Genomic DNA, 15,573 nt, shown 5'->3' on the forward strand with positions numbered 1-15,573 from the left:
GTTTTGATGTGCAAACACAAACTATCATAAATAAATCAAAGATAAACACAGTAATGTGTCAGCAGGAAAATTATGTTTAATCAAGTGCTAATACACAGCGGCTATTATTGAATAAAATATATGCAAATCTGCTCTTATAACTTTGCAGCCAAACAAGGAAGAGTTTGTGTCGAAGTGAGCACTCACCGCTTTCCTTCCTTCTCCCTGATTTTCTCTCAAAATTCATTCATCGTCATTCATATGGTTTCCTCTTTTTTTCCTCCATGCACGCAGCATCTGGGTTTGTGTGTGATTTTTTTTTCTCTCCAGTCTTGTCTCTGTGTTAAACTGCTGCTGCTGCTGCTGCTGCTGTCGCTGCTGCTGCTGCTGCTGCTGCTGCCGCTGCTGCCTCCCAGTCAGCCCGATCAGGGTCTAAACGCACAGATACGCGGCTCTCGCGTGGGGAAACCCGGGTCTTTGTGAGTCTGAAGTGACTGCACTCTCAGCTGACATGGTCCGGGCTAACGGGAGACAAATCCAGCCTAAGAGTCTCAGCAGCCGATAACTTGGGATAACTACGAGTCTGATTAGAAAGAGAGAGAGAGAGAGAGAGAGCGAAAGAGAGGGAGCCGCTCTTTAGAACCGTCTCCGGAATGTAGAGCTGTGGGCAGAGCAGAGCAGTGACTGTAGAGAGAGACAGTAAAGAGCTGGAGCTGTTCCTCTCTACAAAGGTGAGTATTCACACAGTGGACAGGTTGCTTTCTCCGGTGGCGACATTGTAAAAACGCAAGCCGAGAGAGGTGATGCCTCCGCCGGCCAACAACTGAGGGCTGACCCGGTGTTTGGCTTGGAAATGGGGGAGGGATTTCCCAATCCTCCCTGTCATTGGTTAATATTTTATCCTGTTGACATGTTTTCTTACTGCTAATGCTTCCGACACCTTCTTGTCTCCCCCTCCTCTTCCTCCCTCCTCTCGTAGAGTCTGGCCGGAGCTGTCAGAACCACGCCTATAGGGGCCCACAATTGGTCCAGAAAGCGTAAAATCAGCAATCAAAGGGGCTTGGTTCATTAGTGTTGTGGATGGAGGCAGGAAGGACATGTGAGATAGTCACAGATCTGCAGTGAACGCGGCCACATCTCTCCAGTCAGTGTGGGATGACTGAAGCAGAGAAACTGTTCATTTCTACTAGAGGCACACGACGCAGCCGCCGCGCTCTCCTTCCACAGCGCCGCTCCTGCTGAAGGACTCCGGCGGAGGAACCGACGGAAAAACGCACCAACAACAATTTCAACAACAACAACTCTGGGCTATTTTTTTCTTCTTCACGCTGATAACGCGTTGTGACAAGGCGCTGGACTCTTCTGTGCAGCTTAAACAAATCAATTGCTCGCGAATCGCGGACCTACACTGGCTCCAGTTAGGGGGGAATACCACTAAAAAAAATTATAAACATCCATTATTTCACTTGGTTTTTGTGGATGCACCGATGAGAGATCCAGTTTTCACAGGGACTGCAATGGCTTATCACCCTTTCCACGCACACCGGCCAACCGACTTCCCAATGTCCGCCTTCCTGGCGGCCGCGCAGCCGTCCTTCTTCCCGGCGCTCAGCCTGCCTCCCGGGGCGCTCACCAAGCCCATCCCGGACCACGGCCTGGCCGGGGCGACGGAGGCTGGGCTCCACCCGGCCCTCAGCCACCATCAGGCGGCTCATCTCCGCAGCATGAAGAGCCTGGAGCCCGAGGAGGAGGTGGACGACGACCCCAAAGTTACACTGGAAGCCAAGGATCTTTGGGACCAGTTTCATAAACTCGGGACGGAAATGGTTATTACCAAGTCCGGAAGGTAAGAATTATTCTCAGCTATAATTTCCGAGGGTATTTTAATTTTATACAACCCGCCACATACATAAATGCAGAAAATACAAAGCAGCTGACAAGTTTAGAGCAACTTAAATCCCATTTATTCACGCTATTTAATAGCAGCCTGTGCGCCAGGCCCTTGCTTTGTATTCACCACTTAGTGTACCGCCGAATAATAGCGTGTTCTATGATAAATAAAAATACACGAAAACATTGTTAAATACACAAAGGGTATATTACCTCAACATTGAATTCTCCACTAAATAACCATTTTTTTAAATGGAGTTTCAGTCCCACATTTGCAACCTGGCTTCATTTATGAAACTAAAAGTCTGTAATAAGAAGTTAAATTGTTTTTTTGGGGCAATATTTGTGATACATTTCCAGGATGATCAAAGTAAATATTTGGGGTATTTTTGAGGGAGGGGGAGAAATTATGGCCTGAGCTTTAATCAGGGGTTTTATCTGTGAGGCTGCATTCTGTAGAGACTGCAGACTTCTGGGTTTTATAAACAGGCTGTCACTTCAAAAAGCAGCAACGTGGAGTGGTGTGGTCATAAATATACGACTCAGCTTTGTAGTGCATTGACAATACACATGCAGGGAGACACACAAATATATACACACACACACACACACACACTGTGGCTTATCACTAATTGCGCGCAGAACGGAGAATAATGTCCGACTATTGCATTATTTCCACTTGTTGTTCCACGCGTTGTGTTTTTTCCTGCGTCTTTTGTCAAACCTGTCCAAGTTTCCCTCAACTATAATGTGCTGCTGTGTTATGGTTGAATCACGGTGTGCTGACGCTCTGTCTCTCTCTCTCTGTGTGTGTGTGCGTGTTTCTCCTTCTCTTCAGGAGGATGTTCCCTCCGTTCAAAGTGCGAATTAACGGCCTGGATAAAAAAGCCAAATACATCCTGCTCATGGACATCGTGGCAGCGGACGACTGCCGCTACAAGTTCCACAACTCCCGCTGGATGGTCGCGGGCAAGGCCGACCCTGAGATGCCCAAGAGGATGTACATCCACCCGGACAGTCCGGCCACCGGCGAGCAGTGGATGGCAAAGCCTGTTGCTTTCCACAAACTCAAGCTGACCAACAACATCTCAGACAAGCACGGATTTGTAAGTATTGATATCTGCTGATATGTGTATTTTACGCGTGTATTTATTATTTGATAACGTTGTTTTCGTGCTGCAGCAGCAGCAGAAGGTGTTTGTTGTTGGAGCGTGCGTTCAGCTCATGAAATTTTTATGAAGAATGTGTTGTGAAGTGAGGTAGAATAATGTGGATAAGTCACAAAGGAGGGGAAGAGCTTGTGTAGGGAAATAAAGAAGCAGTGCAAAAATATTTTAACTTTTCCCAAAAAAAATATTTCCCTCAAGGACAGAATTGAACTTAAAGATGAATAAATGATGTTGCTGTTCATCTTAACGTATACAAAGCTGTGTGTGTGTGTGTGTGTGTGTGTGTGTGTGTGTGTGTGTGTTGACACTTTGACACCACTTGACTTTCCCCACCGCCACTTAAAATACACACAGATGCAGCCTATATTTCCTTCTGCACAATAATATTATTATCAGCCTCCTGCACCGAAAAAAGAGAAAGGGGAAAAAAGACGCAGGTCTAACTATGGTCTTATCTTATAACAGGATCACGTTTTAATTGAGATATTAAAACAGGACATCAGTAAATAATTAAATAAATAAATAAATGAGCGCTACGAGAGGGATTAAGTGCAGAAAAGACGTAAAATGTTTATACCTTTACATTAACAGTATAGTATAATATATTATGTTGTTAATATGCTGCTGGTCTGTGTTTATATTTGTCATGCGTGATGAAATTATAACGTTTAATATACCATTATTTACTGACCTATATAATATTGTACTATATAGCATAGCTATTTTATTGCACACATGCGTGTAATACTATGGGAATAAGGGGCAATATTATTATTATTGTATTTTTATTGTTATTGAAATTCACATTCACGTGCAAAATAATTCAGTATTATATGTATATGTAATATATAATATATACATATATGTATATGCAGGTGTGTTGTTAGTGTTAGTGATATTTTTTAATTCAATTTAAAATCAGATTGAAACACTTGATATGAGCTTTTTAATCACAGCATGTTGTTGGAATATGAATAATTAATGTGTTATAGTAAAATAAGGTTATATGTAAGTGTGGCATGAAGGGACTGCAGTGTTTGTGAATGAATGAATGAACGAATGAATGAATGAGTGTAAATGTGTGACTTTTTGTCCTGATAGAAACTGGATGGAGTCAGATTTGTTTCTTTTTTCCATATATAAATATACAGCTGTGGTTGTGAGACCTCATGACAACATGTGTGGCCTGGTCCGGTTCCTCTTCACTTTGTCCCGCACTAATTACAGACATGTCTGCTCACACACACACACACACACACACACAGAGCAATTACAACAATAGACTGGATGATCCGCGTCAACATTCTCTGTCTAGTGTGGAGTTTTTGTTTTGTCTCTGTCACATGGTAGAGGTCGTGATCTTTCATACGAAGCTGTGTCTCTGTATGTGTGTTGGTCCAGACAATCCTGAACTCCATGCACAAGTACCAGCCCAGGTTCCACATAGTCCGGGCCAACGACATCCTCAAGCTGCCTTACAGCACCTTCAGGACCTACGTGTTCCCCGAGACCGAGTTCGTGGCTGTGACGGCCTACCAGAACGACAAGGTGAGTGAGTCACCGACCCACGCAGACTCTCTGTCTCTAAATATAAACAAATACAGGTCATGGTCTGCAAAATAAATGCCCTACATGTGTCCCCTCCCCCACGCAACACCAACTCTCCCCCCGAAGACTTAATCTGATTTTGTAGGTCGCCTAATTTCCCTGCAGAGGAGGACTCCCATGTCCCACTTGATTTATCTAATTGTTTTCTTTTTTTTCTGCCTGGGTTTTGTGCGAGTGAACCACGTCACCAGTGTTGTTCTCACCGCGAATTCACTGTCCTATCTATATATTCAAGCGTTTTTGCGCTTCAGCACAAGTGGATAAATTAGGCGTGTAAATGCTGGATAAGTATTGTGGCGTGGCGTCAAAGCCGGGAGCGCGCGCGCACACGCCTTTTTATATAGTAGTATCAATAGTGTTTTTTTTTTATAATTAAAACAAAATCAGAATATGATATATTTTATGTGCTGTTTGTTTGTTTTATTATTATTATTTTAAGCCCCGTCGTTCACTCCTGATCCTTTTCCACTGAGTTAATTGGAGCTCGTGTCCTTGAGTGGGGCGTGTGTGGGGTGTGGGGGGGGCTGGTTGTAAAAGTTTATGGCAAGGAGTCACAATCGATTACAGGCCATTTAAAAGGCGGCTCAGCCTGCAGATGTGCTGGACGCCTCAAGCCTCCTTTCCACGGGCCACTCGGGTTCTCCTCCTACTCTCCTCGAGCAGAGAGGCCCCCACGCCGGCTCATGCCCTGCCCGTGGAGCGCAGAGCTGCCCCGGCCTTCTCCTCCTCCTCCTCCTCCTCTACACCAGAGCATATCTGTAAATCCAAACCGCGTTATTAATTATTGATAAGGTAGTCATCTGTTCAAGTAACGCTCCTTCTGCCCTGTTTTATTTTATCTGGGGGAGCAGAAGCTTGTTTGGAAATAGTTCGTGGCACAATTTCTCTCCTGGGGCCAATGAGAATAACGCCCCGTCATTACGCGTTTTATTAATAATGCAAAAAAAAAGATGGGGGAAAAAAAAGAAAAGAAAACAGAGGCCCGAGCGTGTTTGTGTGTTTTCCTACATGTGCAGACAAAGCTTGGTGTTTTCCTGAAAGCCTCTAACATGAAGTGTGTCCTTGTGCCCACAGATAACACAGCTCAAGATTGATAACAACCCCTTTGCTAAAGGATTCAGAGACACGGGCAACGGCAGGAGAGAGAAAAGGTAACAGTGTGTGTGTGTGTGCGTGTGTGCGTAGGCGTGCGCGTGCGTGTGTGCGCGCGCGCGCGTGTCATTTATAAAATTTAGTATGGTAGTGGTGTCAAATTATTATCATTATTATTATTATTAGCATTATTATTGTTATTATTATTATCATGATAATTATAATTCGTATTGTTAGTATTATTATAAATAATGTTATTCTCATCATTATTATTATTATTATTTGTAGAAAGCAGCTGCAGATGCCGTCGCTGCGCATGTACGAGGACCAGTGCAAGGCAGACCGGGACGGCGCGGACTCGGACGCCTCCTCCAGTGAGGCCCCGGTGGGCAGAGACGCGGTCCACTCACCGCTGGTCGCCGGTACCAGCCCACTGAGGTTCAGCCGACCGAGTCGAGGTGAGAAAGCGCTGCTGTTTTTGTTTTGACTCTTGTTAGCATTGTTTTGTATTAAAATGTATTTATTTATTTATAATATTTATCACATTCATCTAAAATTAAAAATAATCAGCCATATTGGAATTATTTAATTAATTAATCAACTAAAGACTGGCTGTTTCATATTTAATGATGCAAAGATAACCTGTATGTGTGTGTTTGTGCGTGTGTGTGTAAACCTGTGGAATATGATATTCAAAAAATTAAACCTTTAGAGAACATTTTGTTTAATGGTTTAATATATGTGAATTCCATCCATGTAATGATATACTGTATTTATTTCGTTTTGTTCCACTTCCCTTAATCCATCAAATAAACAGAATTAAATAAGTATTATTAGGTTTTGAATTATACTGCCATGTGCTATAACATACTATAGGGGTAGGTGTGTGTGTGTGTGTGTGTGACCTTTGCTGGCATAAACACTGACCTTATCAGGACCAGTATTCCTCATGGAGACCAAAACCTGGTCCTAACTGAGGAACTGGTTAAGTTGAGGGCTAAGATTGAATTGTGGTTAGTATAAGGTTAGTGTTAGGCATTAACTGATTGTTTAGTTTGTCCAAATGAATGAAAGTCACTACAAGTCCTGTGTGTGTGTGTGTGTGTGTGTGTGTGTGTAATGTTATAACAGAAGAGAATGAGGTGTAAAATGGTTAATCGTGTTTCTTGCTCGTCCCTCTTGTGTCACAGATGAAAAAGCGTGCACTGACAGCGAGCAGGAGCTGGAGCATCATGACGAGCACTGCACGGCCTCCAACAGTCCAGGACCTGAGCCCGTGTCCCCCTTCAGCTCCAGGTGCGAGGACCGCATACGTGACAGGCACAGTGTGGAAAAGAAGGACGACTCCGTTTTCAGTATAAGGAACCTTGAGAAGGACAAAGCAGAGAGCAGGCACAGGAAGGACACCACAGACACACTGACAAAGGACTCAGAGTCTGGAGGCACTGGTGCCAGTAAGGACGCGTTCTCGCCTCTCATGGTCCAGACTGAAAGTCCCTCACACTTCAGCCCAGGCCACTTACAAAGCCTGGCTCTGTCTGGTCTGCACAGTCAGCAGTTCTTTAACCCTCTGAACGCCGGATCACCGCTGTTGTTTCACCCTGGGCAGTTTGCCATGGCCCCCGGAGCCTTTTCTGCTATGGGAATGGGGCATCTTTTGGCCTCTGTTTCAGGAGCAAGTGCTTTGGAAAATGGCAGCCTCTCCACCCAGGGCACGGGAGGAACCCCCAACCCTTTCCCCTTCCATCTGTCCCAGCACATGCTCGCCTCTCAGGTAAGGAAGGTCATCCAGTCAAACTAGGATATAGTTTGCATGTACACCTGTAGCACTGAGCTCATGTCAGCAAGACAAAGAGGCTGTGCCTGCAAGTGAGAAGTGCTTAGATCACAGACTCTTGCTTTACTTAACTGCTGATAATTAAGAATTAAAGCAATATTTAATGTAATTGTTGCCTGCAAACATATGTATTTGTATTAAAATGTAAGATGCAGGTTTATCAAAAGGATTTTAAATCAGAAACATAAAATATACTTTCATACCTCACCTGACTCATGTTTCCTTAAAACATTGCGTTTGTATCTTGACCTTTGACTCAAAATATATCCTCTTTCTTTTTCCAGGGCATCCCGATGCCTCCATTCGGAGGTCTTTTCCCGTACCCGTACACCTACATGGCAGCAGCTGCAGCGGCAGCCTCAGCCTCCGCTCTCCCCACCACCAGCACCTCCAATCCTCTCTCCAGGAATCCATTCCTGAGTTCATCCCGGCCTCGGCTCCGCTTTAACCCCTACCAGCTCCCCGTGTCACTGCCTCAGACCTCCAGCCTGCTCACCACCGGCCTTTCCAGCAGCCTCAGTGCGGGCTCTGAATCCTCCAAACCGGGCAGCAGAGAGACCAGCCCGGCCCCGGAGCACCACAGCAGCCACAAGACAGGAGGGTCAAGTGGGAGAGTTACGTCCCCAAAAACCTCCATGAAGGACTCAGTGAATGAACTGCAAAGCATCCAGAGACTGGTGAGCGGCCTGGAGAGTCAGAGAGAGCCCTCCCCGACTGCAGACTCTCCTAAGTGATGAAGAGTCTCCGTTTGAGACAAAGTCTTGGCTTGAATACCAGAGGACTAGAGGTGCTTCTGTGCTGTACAGCACATCATAGACTGGGATGAGGGGTTGGTGAAGGCTGAGAACTGATGTGTTTTTGGAACAAAGCTGCAGACTGAGAGGGATTTGGTCCATGCAATTAAATTGACTTTTTTTTAAATTAAACTTTTTTTAAAAAAAGTAGTACTGAAAGTTTTCCTCCAGAGTGGAAAGCCTGTCGACAGTCTGACTATCAGACACAGAAACTCTTCTCTTGAGTCAGAGCAGGGTGACCGACCAGGAGAATCTGGAATATTGAAGGATTAAAGGAGTGAGGATACACATCAATTAAAATATGGAAATAACAATAATAATAATAAAAAACTATGTAACACTAAATAATCGAAAAAAAATATTATTGAAACAAAAACTCTTGCATTACAGAGACAAACACTGATCATTTCCACTACATGAAATGTACTGAAACAAATGTGTTTCATCGTGATATCAGAGGTGAGCCATGCTGATTCATATCAGTCTCACCTGCCTGAGAGTCTGCAGCTCCACAGACTGAACTGAGCACCAGAGAGAGAGAGTGTGAGAGTGTGTGTGAATGTGTGAGTGTGTATGTGTGTGTGTAACTTGAAGCATTTGGGCCTGGGTTTAACACACAGGACTTCATCCCTGAGCAGGAGCCTCATCACGCAGGTCTCAAGATTCATCCCAAAAAACTTTTTTTTTGTTTTTTCTTTTTTTTTCCAGGCCTCTGATTTTTATTTTTTATTTTTTTCAAAAGGGATGGAAAAGTGAAAGTTCCGTCAGCAAAAAAAAAGAACCGCTTATCATTTCATGCCAGAAAGATAAAAAACAACAAAAAAAAGTTTCTGAAATATTTATGTAATTAAAAAAAACTACAAAAAACTGTAAATAAAGCTAAGATCCAAGAATATGCAATTGGTATTAATTTATTCAAGGCTGTATATTAGCGTGTATATATTTCGAATTTAACTCGTTGCTTCTTTTTTTCCTCCCCCTCCTCCTCCTGCTCTCATTTTACATGACCATATACTGTAAATTAAAGCTATTTAGCGCTTGTTGGTTTGACAAACTGTATGAAGCATCGCTGGGTTTTTGTTTTTAGGAGACGTGTGTGCCATGTTTTAGTCCGCATCCACCGACGTACACAGAGGATCAGAGCGAGAGCTCCACATATGGATTTAAAAACACCTCAGGTTTCTTCACTCCAGCCAGGAGACATTCAAAGCAATTCCTCCTTTGGGCGCATCATTCATATCTATTCATAAATATATTTAAAGATGAAAGTATCTTGTTTATGCTGGTTGTCCGGGTATATTTTTTTTTCTTTTGATTGTCTCACAGTTTCAATAAAAAATCGTTGTGCTGAAATTATTGCATTATTATTGCGTATTATTATTATTGTTATTATTATTATAGAGCATTTTAAAGAACCTTTTTTAATAATAACATGTTTTTTCACACTCATATAGTGCACACACATGTGTCAGGAGCGCCCTCTGTCGGCCATATGTATAACAAGGAAAGGCTTTTGGTTTATTATTATTATTATTATTATTATTATTATTGTTATTATTATCATCATCATCATTATTACTATTATTATTATTATTATTATTATGATTAGTATAAAATGATTGCTGATAAGATATTATAACTGGGTTTAATTTAACCTTATACAAAATACATTTAATTTATTTATTTTTTACTTAAGGGTCACGGCTATAGATATTAAAATGTATAAAGGAAACACGGTGTGATAAAGTGGTACGTGTGTGCGCGTGTGCGTGCGCGTGATTTTATTTCGAGCACCTCCTCAGTAAACCTCACTGCACTGTTTCCTTTAGTATTGTGTGGAGCGCGATATTTTTAGAAGTGATGTAAGTATTTATAGGAAGAGCTTTCTCTGCTGACACACACACACACACACACACACACACTCATACACACACAGGCCCGTGCAGCTATCCTTTTAAGGACTCTACGTTAACGTCCATTCATTTGAGCAGCCTTAAAAAAATCAAACCTTAACCCTGAATTTAACCAGTTCCTCAGGTTCTACCTCATTGGGACCAGATTTTGGTCTCCATGAGGACTACTGGTGTCCTCAAAGGCTGACAAATACAAGCACACAGACACACACTGTGCCACTGTAAACTGCGTCAGCTAACACATAATCGATCAGCGCGTGTATCCTGGAATAGAAATTCCACATCAAATATGTTGTCACTAACGGAAATAAACTTTCTTTTCAATGGGCCAAATATGTCGTGACGTCACAGAGGTTAAGCACGCGCACAACACGGGCAAAGAAGCCAACGACATTTCTGTAAAATGTGTCACTTCATTTTTTTCAATCGTGTTCGGTTTGGTACCAAAGTCAGAATGTGTGTAGTGTGTGTGTGTGTGTGAGAGAGAGAGAGACAGAGAGAGAGACAGAGAGAGAGAGAGAGACACAGAGAGAGAGAGAGTGTGATGGACTGTGTGTATCTCGGTTTAAGGGTTAAGCAGGGGGGAGTTCAGGGCAGCAGACAGCCTTTTGTCCGGGACCCGGCGCCTGTCGCCTGCCTGCCGGCCACAGCCTCCACACCGCCCCGCTTCCTAATTAGAGCCCCCCCTCACCCTCCTCACCCTCCTCCTCGCCTTCTTCTTTATTTTCCTTTTTCTTTCTGCAGCGATAATCACAAAACTCTCATTCTATTACAGGGACCATTGTTGCCACTCTGTTATCTTCAATTAACAGGGAGAGCGACTCGACCTCGCACTCAGGGAGAAAAAAGTCCTTGTCTAAATCAATCAGCCTATGAGTGATCAATAGGCTCCCGTGGAGGCCCCGTGGATCATAACTAATGGCTGGTGACGGCGTGGGGTAAAAAGGCCAAGATTATTCACAACTTTGTGAAATGATCAGTGCTGGCCCATGTTGTTGTTTGAGGCTGAGCAGAGACACAGAGCAAAGCTGCACAGTCCATGAGACAAACAGCAGCTTCTCTGCTTTGTTCTGTGTCAAAGACAAATAACATCACTCTCTCTCTCTCTCTCTCTCTCTGTATATATATATATATATATACATTTAACTTAGTAGATATAAAGTGGAACATCATTTGTTATTGGACTCATTGTTGAAGGTTATAAACTGGTGTGGAATTAAAAAAAAGGCAATTAAATACATGTATTAACCCAGAATAAAAGATGTTATGAATTAATATCATGATGCAATGTTTTACTATTAATATTGTAAATTAAACTGAAGTAACAACAATAAAAACAACAATAAACTCATATTATTCAGTTAACACTCACTTTCAAATTGACATTACAAGTTCACTGTCTTTCTTCATTATGGAACATGTTTTGTAATTAATTTTGTAAATAAATTAACTGACTCTGTGTTCTCATACAGCCGTAAGCCTGTTATTGGTGTTGTTTCGAAGAGTTCGGATTGCTTACACAAACATGATGATCTCATGTGATTTGTGCGTTACCCAGTGAGATTATAATAAAATGATTTGAAGGAGAAGGAAAAGGCTGCAGCCACTGCTGCATGGTGAACCTCACAAACCTCAGTCTGATCCCTGCAGTCACTGACTGGCGCCATTATTCAAAGATTTAAAGAAAATGTGTATTTTAGAACTGAAACAGCCAGAAGTCAACACGCAGTTTTAATAAATGCTCTCTTTTTTCTTGCCAAGTTGCTAAATAAACCCCAGAAACGGCATAAACAATCCTGCATGTGCTGTATAAGCTGCAACAAGTGGTGGAGGTGCATTCTGTTTGTGAATGAAAAGCCACTATTGGTGGACCATATCAGTCTGACAGAGCTGGGAAACAGCCCAGAAACCTGTATGCTGTCTGCACAGAGAGGACTGCTGCTGCTGCTGCTGCTGCTGCTGCTGCTCTCTGCTGCTGCTGCTGCTGCTGCTGCTGCTCACAGTGCAAACAGCCCATTGGCTGCTCAGTTAAGGTGCAGCATCACACTGGTCTACAATAGGAGCAGGACGCATCCAATCACAAGCCCATGTTCTCTTTCACAGGGAGTCAGGGAGGAGGGAGAGGGGATCACACACACACACACACACACACACACCTCAGTGCAACAGCTCCACAAGCCTGTAACACAAACACTCACAGCACACTTTCAGAGAAAATATAAAAGAAATATTGCTCCTTAGGTTAAACATTTCATCGGCGTGTGCCAACAAGAAAAACGCACAAATGCTTCCAGTTAACTCCGACCATCGGTGCCAAAGATCCATGATAACAGCCAATAAACACACCTATAAACTGCACCTATAACGGTGTGAGGAGCAATCACCACCAGAGCTGTTAATTCGACATGTATGTTTAGAATGAACACAGTTTACTATGCAATAATCATATCAGAGGAGCAGTTTACCATAAAACACTGTTTGTGTTCGGAGCTTCTCTCTCTGCTGTTGTGTAAATATGTCAGACTGTCACGGTCGTGCACTCAAAGCAGGCAAATACAAGGCATGCAACTAGTCTCTCTGTGTGTGTGTGTGTGTGTGTGTGTGCGTGCGTGGGTGTGTGTGCGTGTGTGCAGGACTTTGTGGACTGCATGTCGGCCCGTCGCCCCCTCCTGGACACTGTGTGAGGGGAAAGGAAGTTCACAACTTCTGTGTTGGGGAGCACAGAGTTTATAAGAAGACTTCACTCTGGTATTTCTGCTGCTGTCGTGTCATTTTTCATCTGCTTCTCACTCTGTCATTGTTCATCCTCTCAGCACATGATTACTTCCTGAAACATGAGGTGCCAAAAATGTGCACTGATATCTGGGGACTTTACGGTTTGTAAAACAATTTATCTTTAGTGCAACAAATGGATTTTGGTTTGAAATAATATAATATAATGTAATATAATATAATATAATATAATATAATATAATATAATATAATATAATATAATATAATATAATATCATAGATTAGAATATAATATCATATAATAGAATACAATAGTGAGATTCTTATAGTGTAAATATAATCCATGCATCTATCGATCTATGAAACATGTTGTAGAATATATTATATTATATTATATTATACTATCTTTTTCTTGATGTGTGGTGAGTATAAAGATCAGAGAGTATGACTGACATGATCTTCATCAAACCAGTCAGTGAACACACTCACTGATTTCTGTGCCATACAGCAGAGGGTCACATCTCTCCTCCAGCACAACTTACTAAAACAAACAACCACTAGGTGGCACACTTACTCACTTTACAAGCATCATAGTATCGGTTTTATTTCAAAATACTTTGTATTATATTAGGTGCAGGACAAGAAAACACTTCTGCAAACACACTTGTACACATCTGCTGATTAAGTAAGAATAATAAGAAAGAAAGAAAGAAAGAAAATGAATGAAATCCTATAGAAATGTCATATTTCTCATTTAGAGTTATACACATTAAATGGTAATCATCATATTTGATTAAAATCTTTAATATTTATATAAATATATATGTATATATACATATACATATATGACACTTCTGGGTTACTTCATAAACAGCATTAACAGTATACTATCACTGTATTACTGGCTTTGATTCTAAAGCACAGTGTAAACACAGTGTTTTGAATAAAAGTCTGAAGTTGCTTCTGCTGTTAAATTGATTTTAACAGTTGAAATCCATTGCGACATAAAGGTAAATGACTGAGCATGAATAATGAATGCATAATCCCTAACCCAGGAAACTGTGACACTGTGAAAATAAGAATAAAAAAGCTGAGAAACACAGTGAAAAAAAAAAAGAAAAAAAAAGAAATGTTTATGTATCTATTGTTTGTTGAAAACGACATCTCCATATCAGAGCATTTGTGTTCGTGAGCAGCACAAAGCAAACCATTTACCACCGCTATTTAAAAATGGACCTTTCATAGATGCAAACAAGGCTTTGTGTCATAGAGTAGCAACAGTGCATGAAGCAGGTGGCTGCACAAACCTCCACAGTCTACACTGATCCTGGAACAGTTCCAGTATTAAGTCAAAACCTAATATAAGGTTTAAAACCTAATATAAATTAAGAATTATGTGAGACAAAAAAAAAATCTATTCTTCAGTCGACATGCTGGATTACCGGTTGTGCCCACAGTTTGTTATTCCACATCACAGATTACAGCTCATTTGGGATAAATCTAACATGTAAAGGCTCCATGTAAAGACCGTGTGTCATGGAACCTCCTCCTATGAGCCGTTGCTCTGGAGACAAATTACAAACTAAGAGATATCGGAGCAAGTAAATCAAAGCAAAGCCAAACACGGCAGGACAGTTAATGAAGTGGCTGGAGAAAGCCGCGCCGCATGGGCGACCTCCTCCTCCTTGTCACTCATTACCACTAAAGGTAACAGTGGAGGCGAGCGTGTTTTTACTGTCCTACACCACTCTCACTTACCCAAGACACAAACACAGCAGGAGCCTGCTGCACATCCAGACCTTTGCACAAGCGTGTTGCCTTTTGATCAGGACGTGTTTAAAGAGGACAGAAAGAGGAGCTATGCAGGATCTGCGCGTTTGACCCCAGAGAAATCATTTGCTCTGATGACACTAAGAGGCCTGGCCTTCACACACCGAGATGAATACAGAAGATTAGCAAAATACTAAACAATGGCTGTCACAATGAACGAACGCCTGGGTCGAGTCAAGACGTGGAGACTAAACCTGCCGGCTCTTCTAAAAACACACAATCCCCCCACAACACTTGTCCAGGCTCAGACGTATGTGAAAAACACCCACGCCTGCTTAGATAAACTCTGCGCTGCTGCACTGACGCCGAGCGTGACTGATGCTGCTGCTCGGTTAGATACAAAGACAGTGTGTAGCATTTCTACGTGTTTATTACTACATGACATGTTAGCCTGTTGTAAGCGTGACAGTTGGAGAATTAGCGTGAGAGATTTCTGTGTGTGATGTTAGGAGAAGTAAAGCCAAATCCATGTTGTTCTTGAAAAGCCAGCAGCAGAACTGTGAGACTTCATTTCGAATTAAAACTGTCATTAATCCACCGGAATATTCTTATAAAACAATGCAGTGGTGCAGAGGAGAGGAAGTGCAGTTTGTTTTTATTCTTGTTTTATTTCATACTGTTGCAGCCAGTCGCCTGAACTATTATTTATACTTATTATTAGAGTTTTGTTCAAGTTATTTTGTTGGTACATATTTTTTATTTACTTTTATTTATTTTATTTGCGATCGC

At 42.1% G+C, this 15,573-nt stretch overlaps 1 protein-coding gene across 3 annotated transcripts; it reads left to right on the forward strand.

The window, feature by feature from the left end:
* Positions 1-359: 359 nt before the first annotated feature.
* Positions 360-9,722, forward strand: tbx2b (T-box transcription factor 2b). Of its 3 annotated transcripts, XM_044032630.1 has the most exons (8): positions 360-710; positions 959-1,825; positions 2,708-2,975; positions 4,434-4,586; positions 5,721-5,797; positions 6,027-6,196; positions 6,929-7,512; positions 7,860-9,722. In XM_044032630.1, exons 2-8 carry the CDS (start codon positions 1,467-1,469, stop codon positions 8,307-8,309), a joined length of 2,061 nt encoding a protein of 686 aa, XP_043888565.1. In that variant the 5' UTR covers positions 360-710; positions 959-1,466; the 3' UTR covers positions 8,310-9,722. The 3 variants fall into 3 exon arrangements, with proteins under 3 accessions (XP_043888565.1, XP_043888564.1, XP_043888566.1); XM_044032629.1 differs by having other exon boundaries at positions 360-1,825; XM_044032631.1 differs by having other exon boundaries at positions 360-1,825; positions 4,440-4,586.
* The last annotated feature ends 5,851 nt before the right edge of the window (positions 9,723-15,573 follow it).

Source organism: Solea senegalensis, linkage group LG8 (assembly GCF_019176455.1).
Source record: "Solea senegalensis isolate Sse05_10M linkage group LG8, IFAPA_SoseM_1, whole genome shotgun sequence".
In the NCBI taxonomy this organism is placed as follows: domain Eukaryota; kingdom Metazoa; phylum Chordata; class Actinopteri; order Pleuronectiformes; family Soleidae; genus Solea; species Solea senegalensis.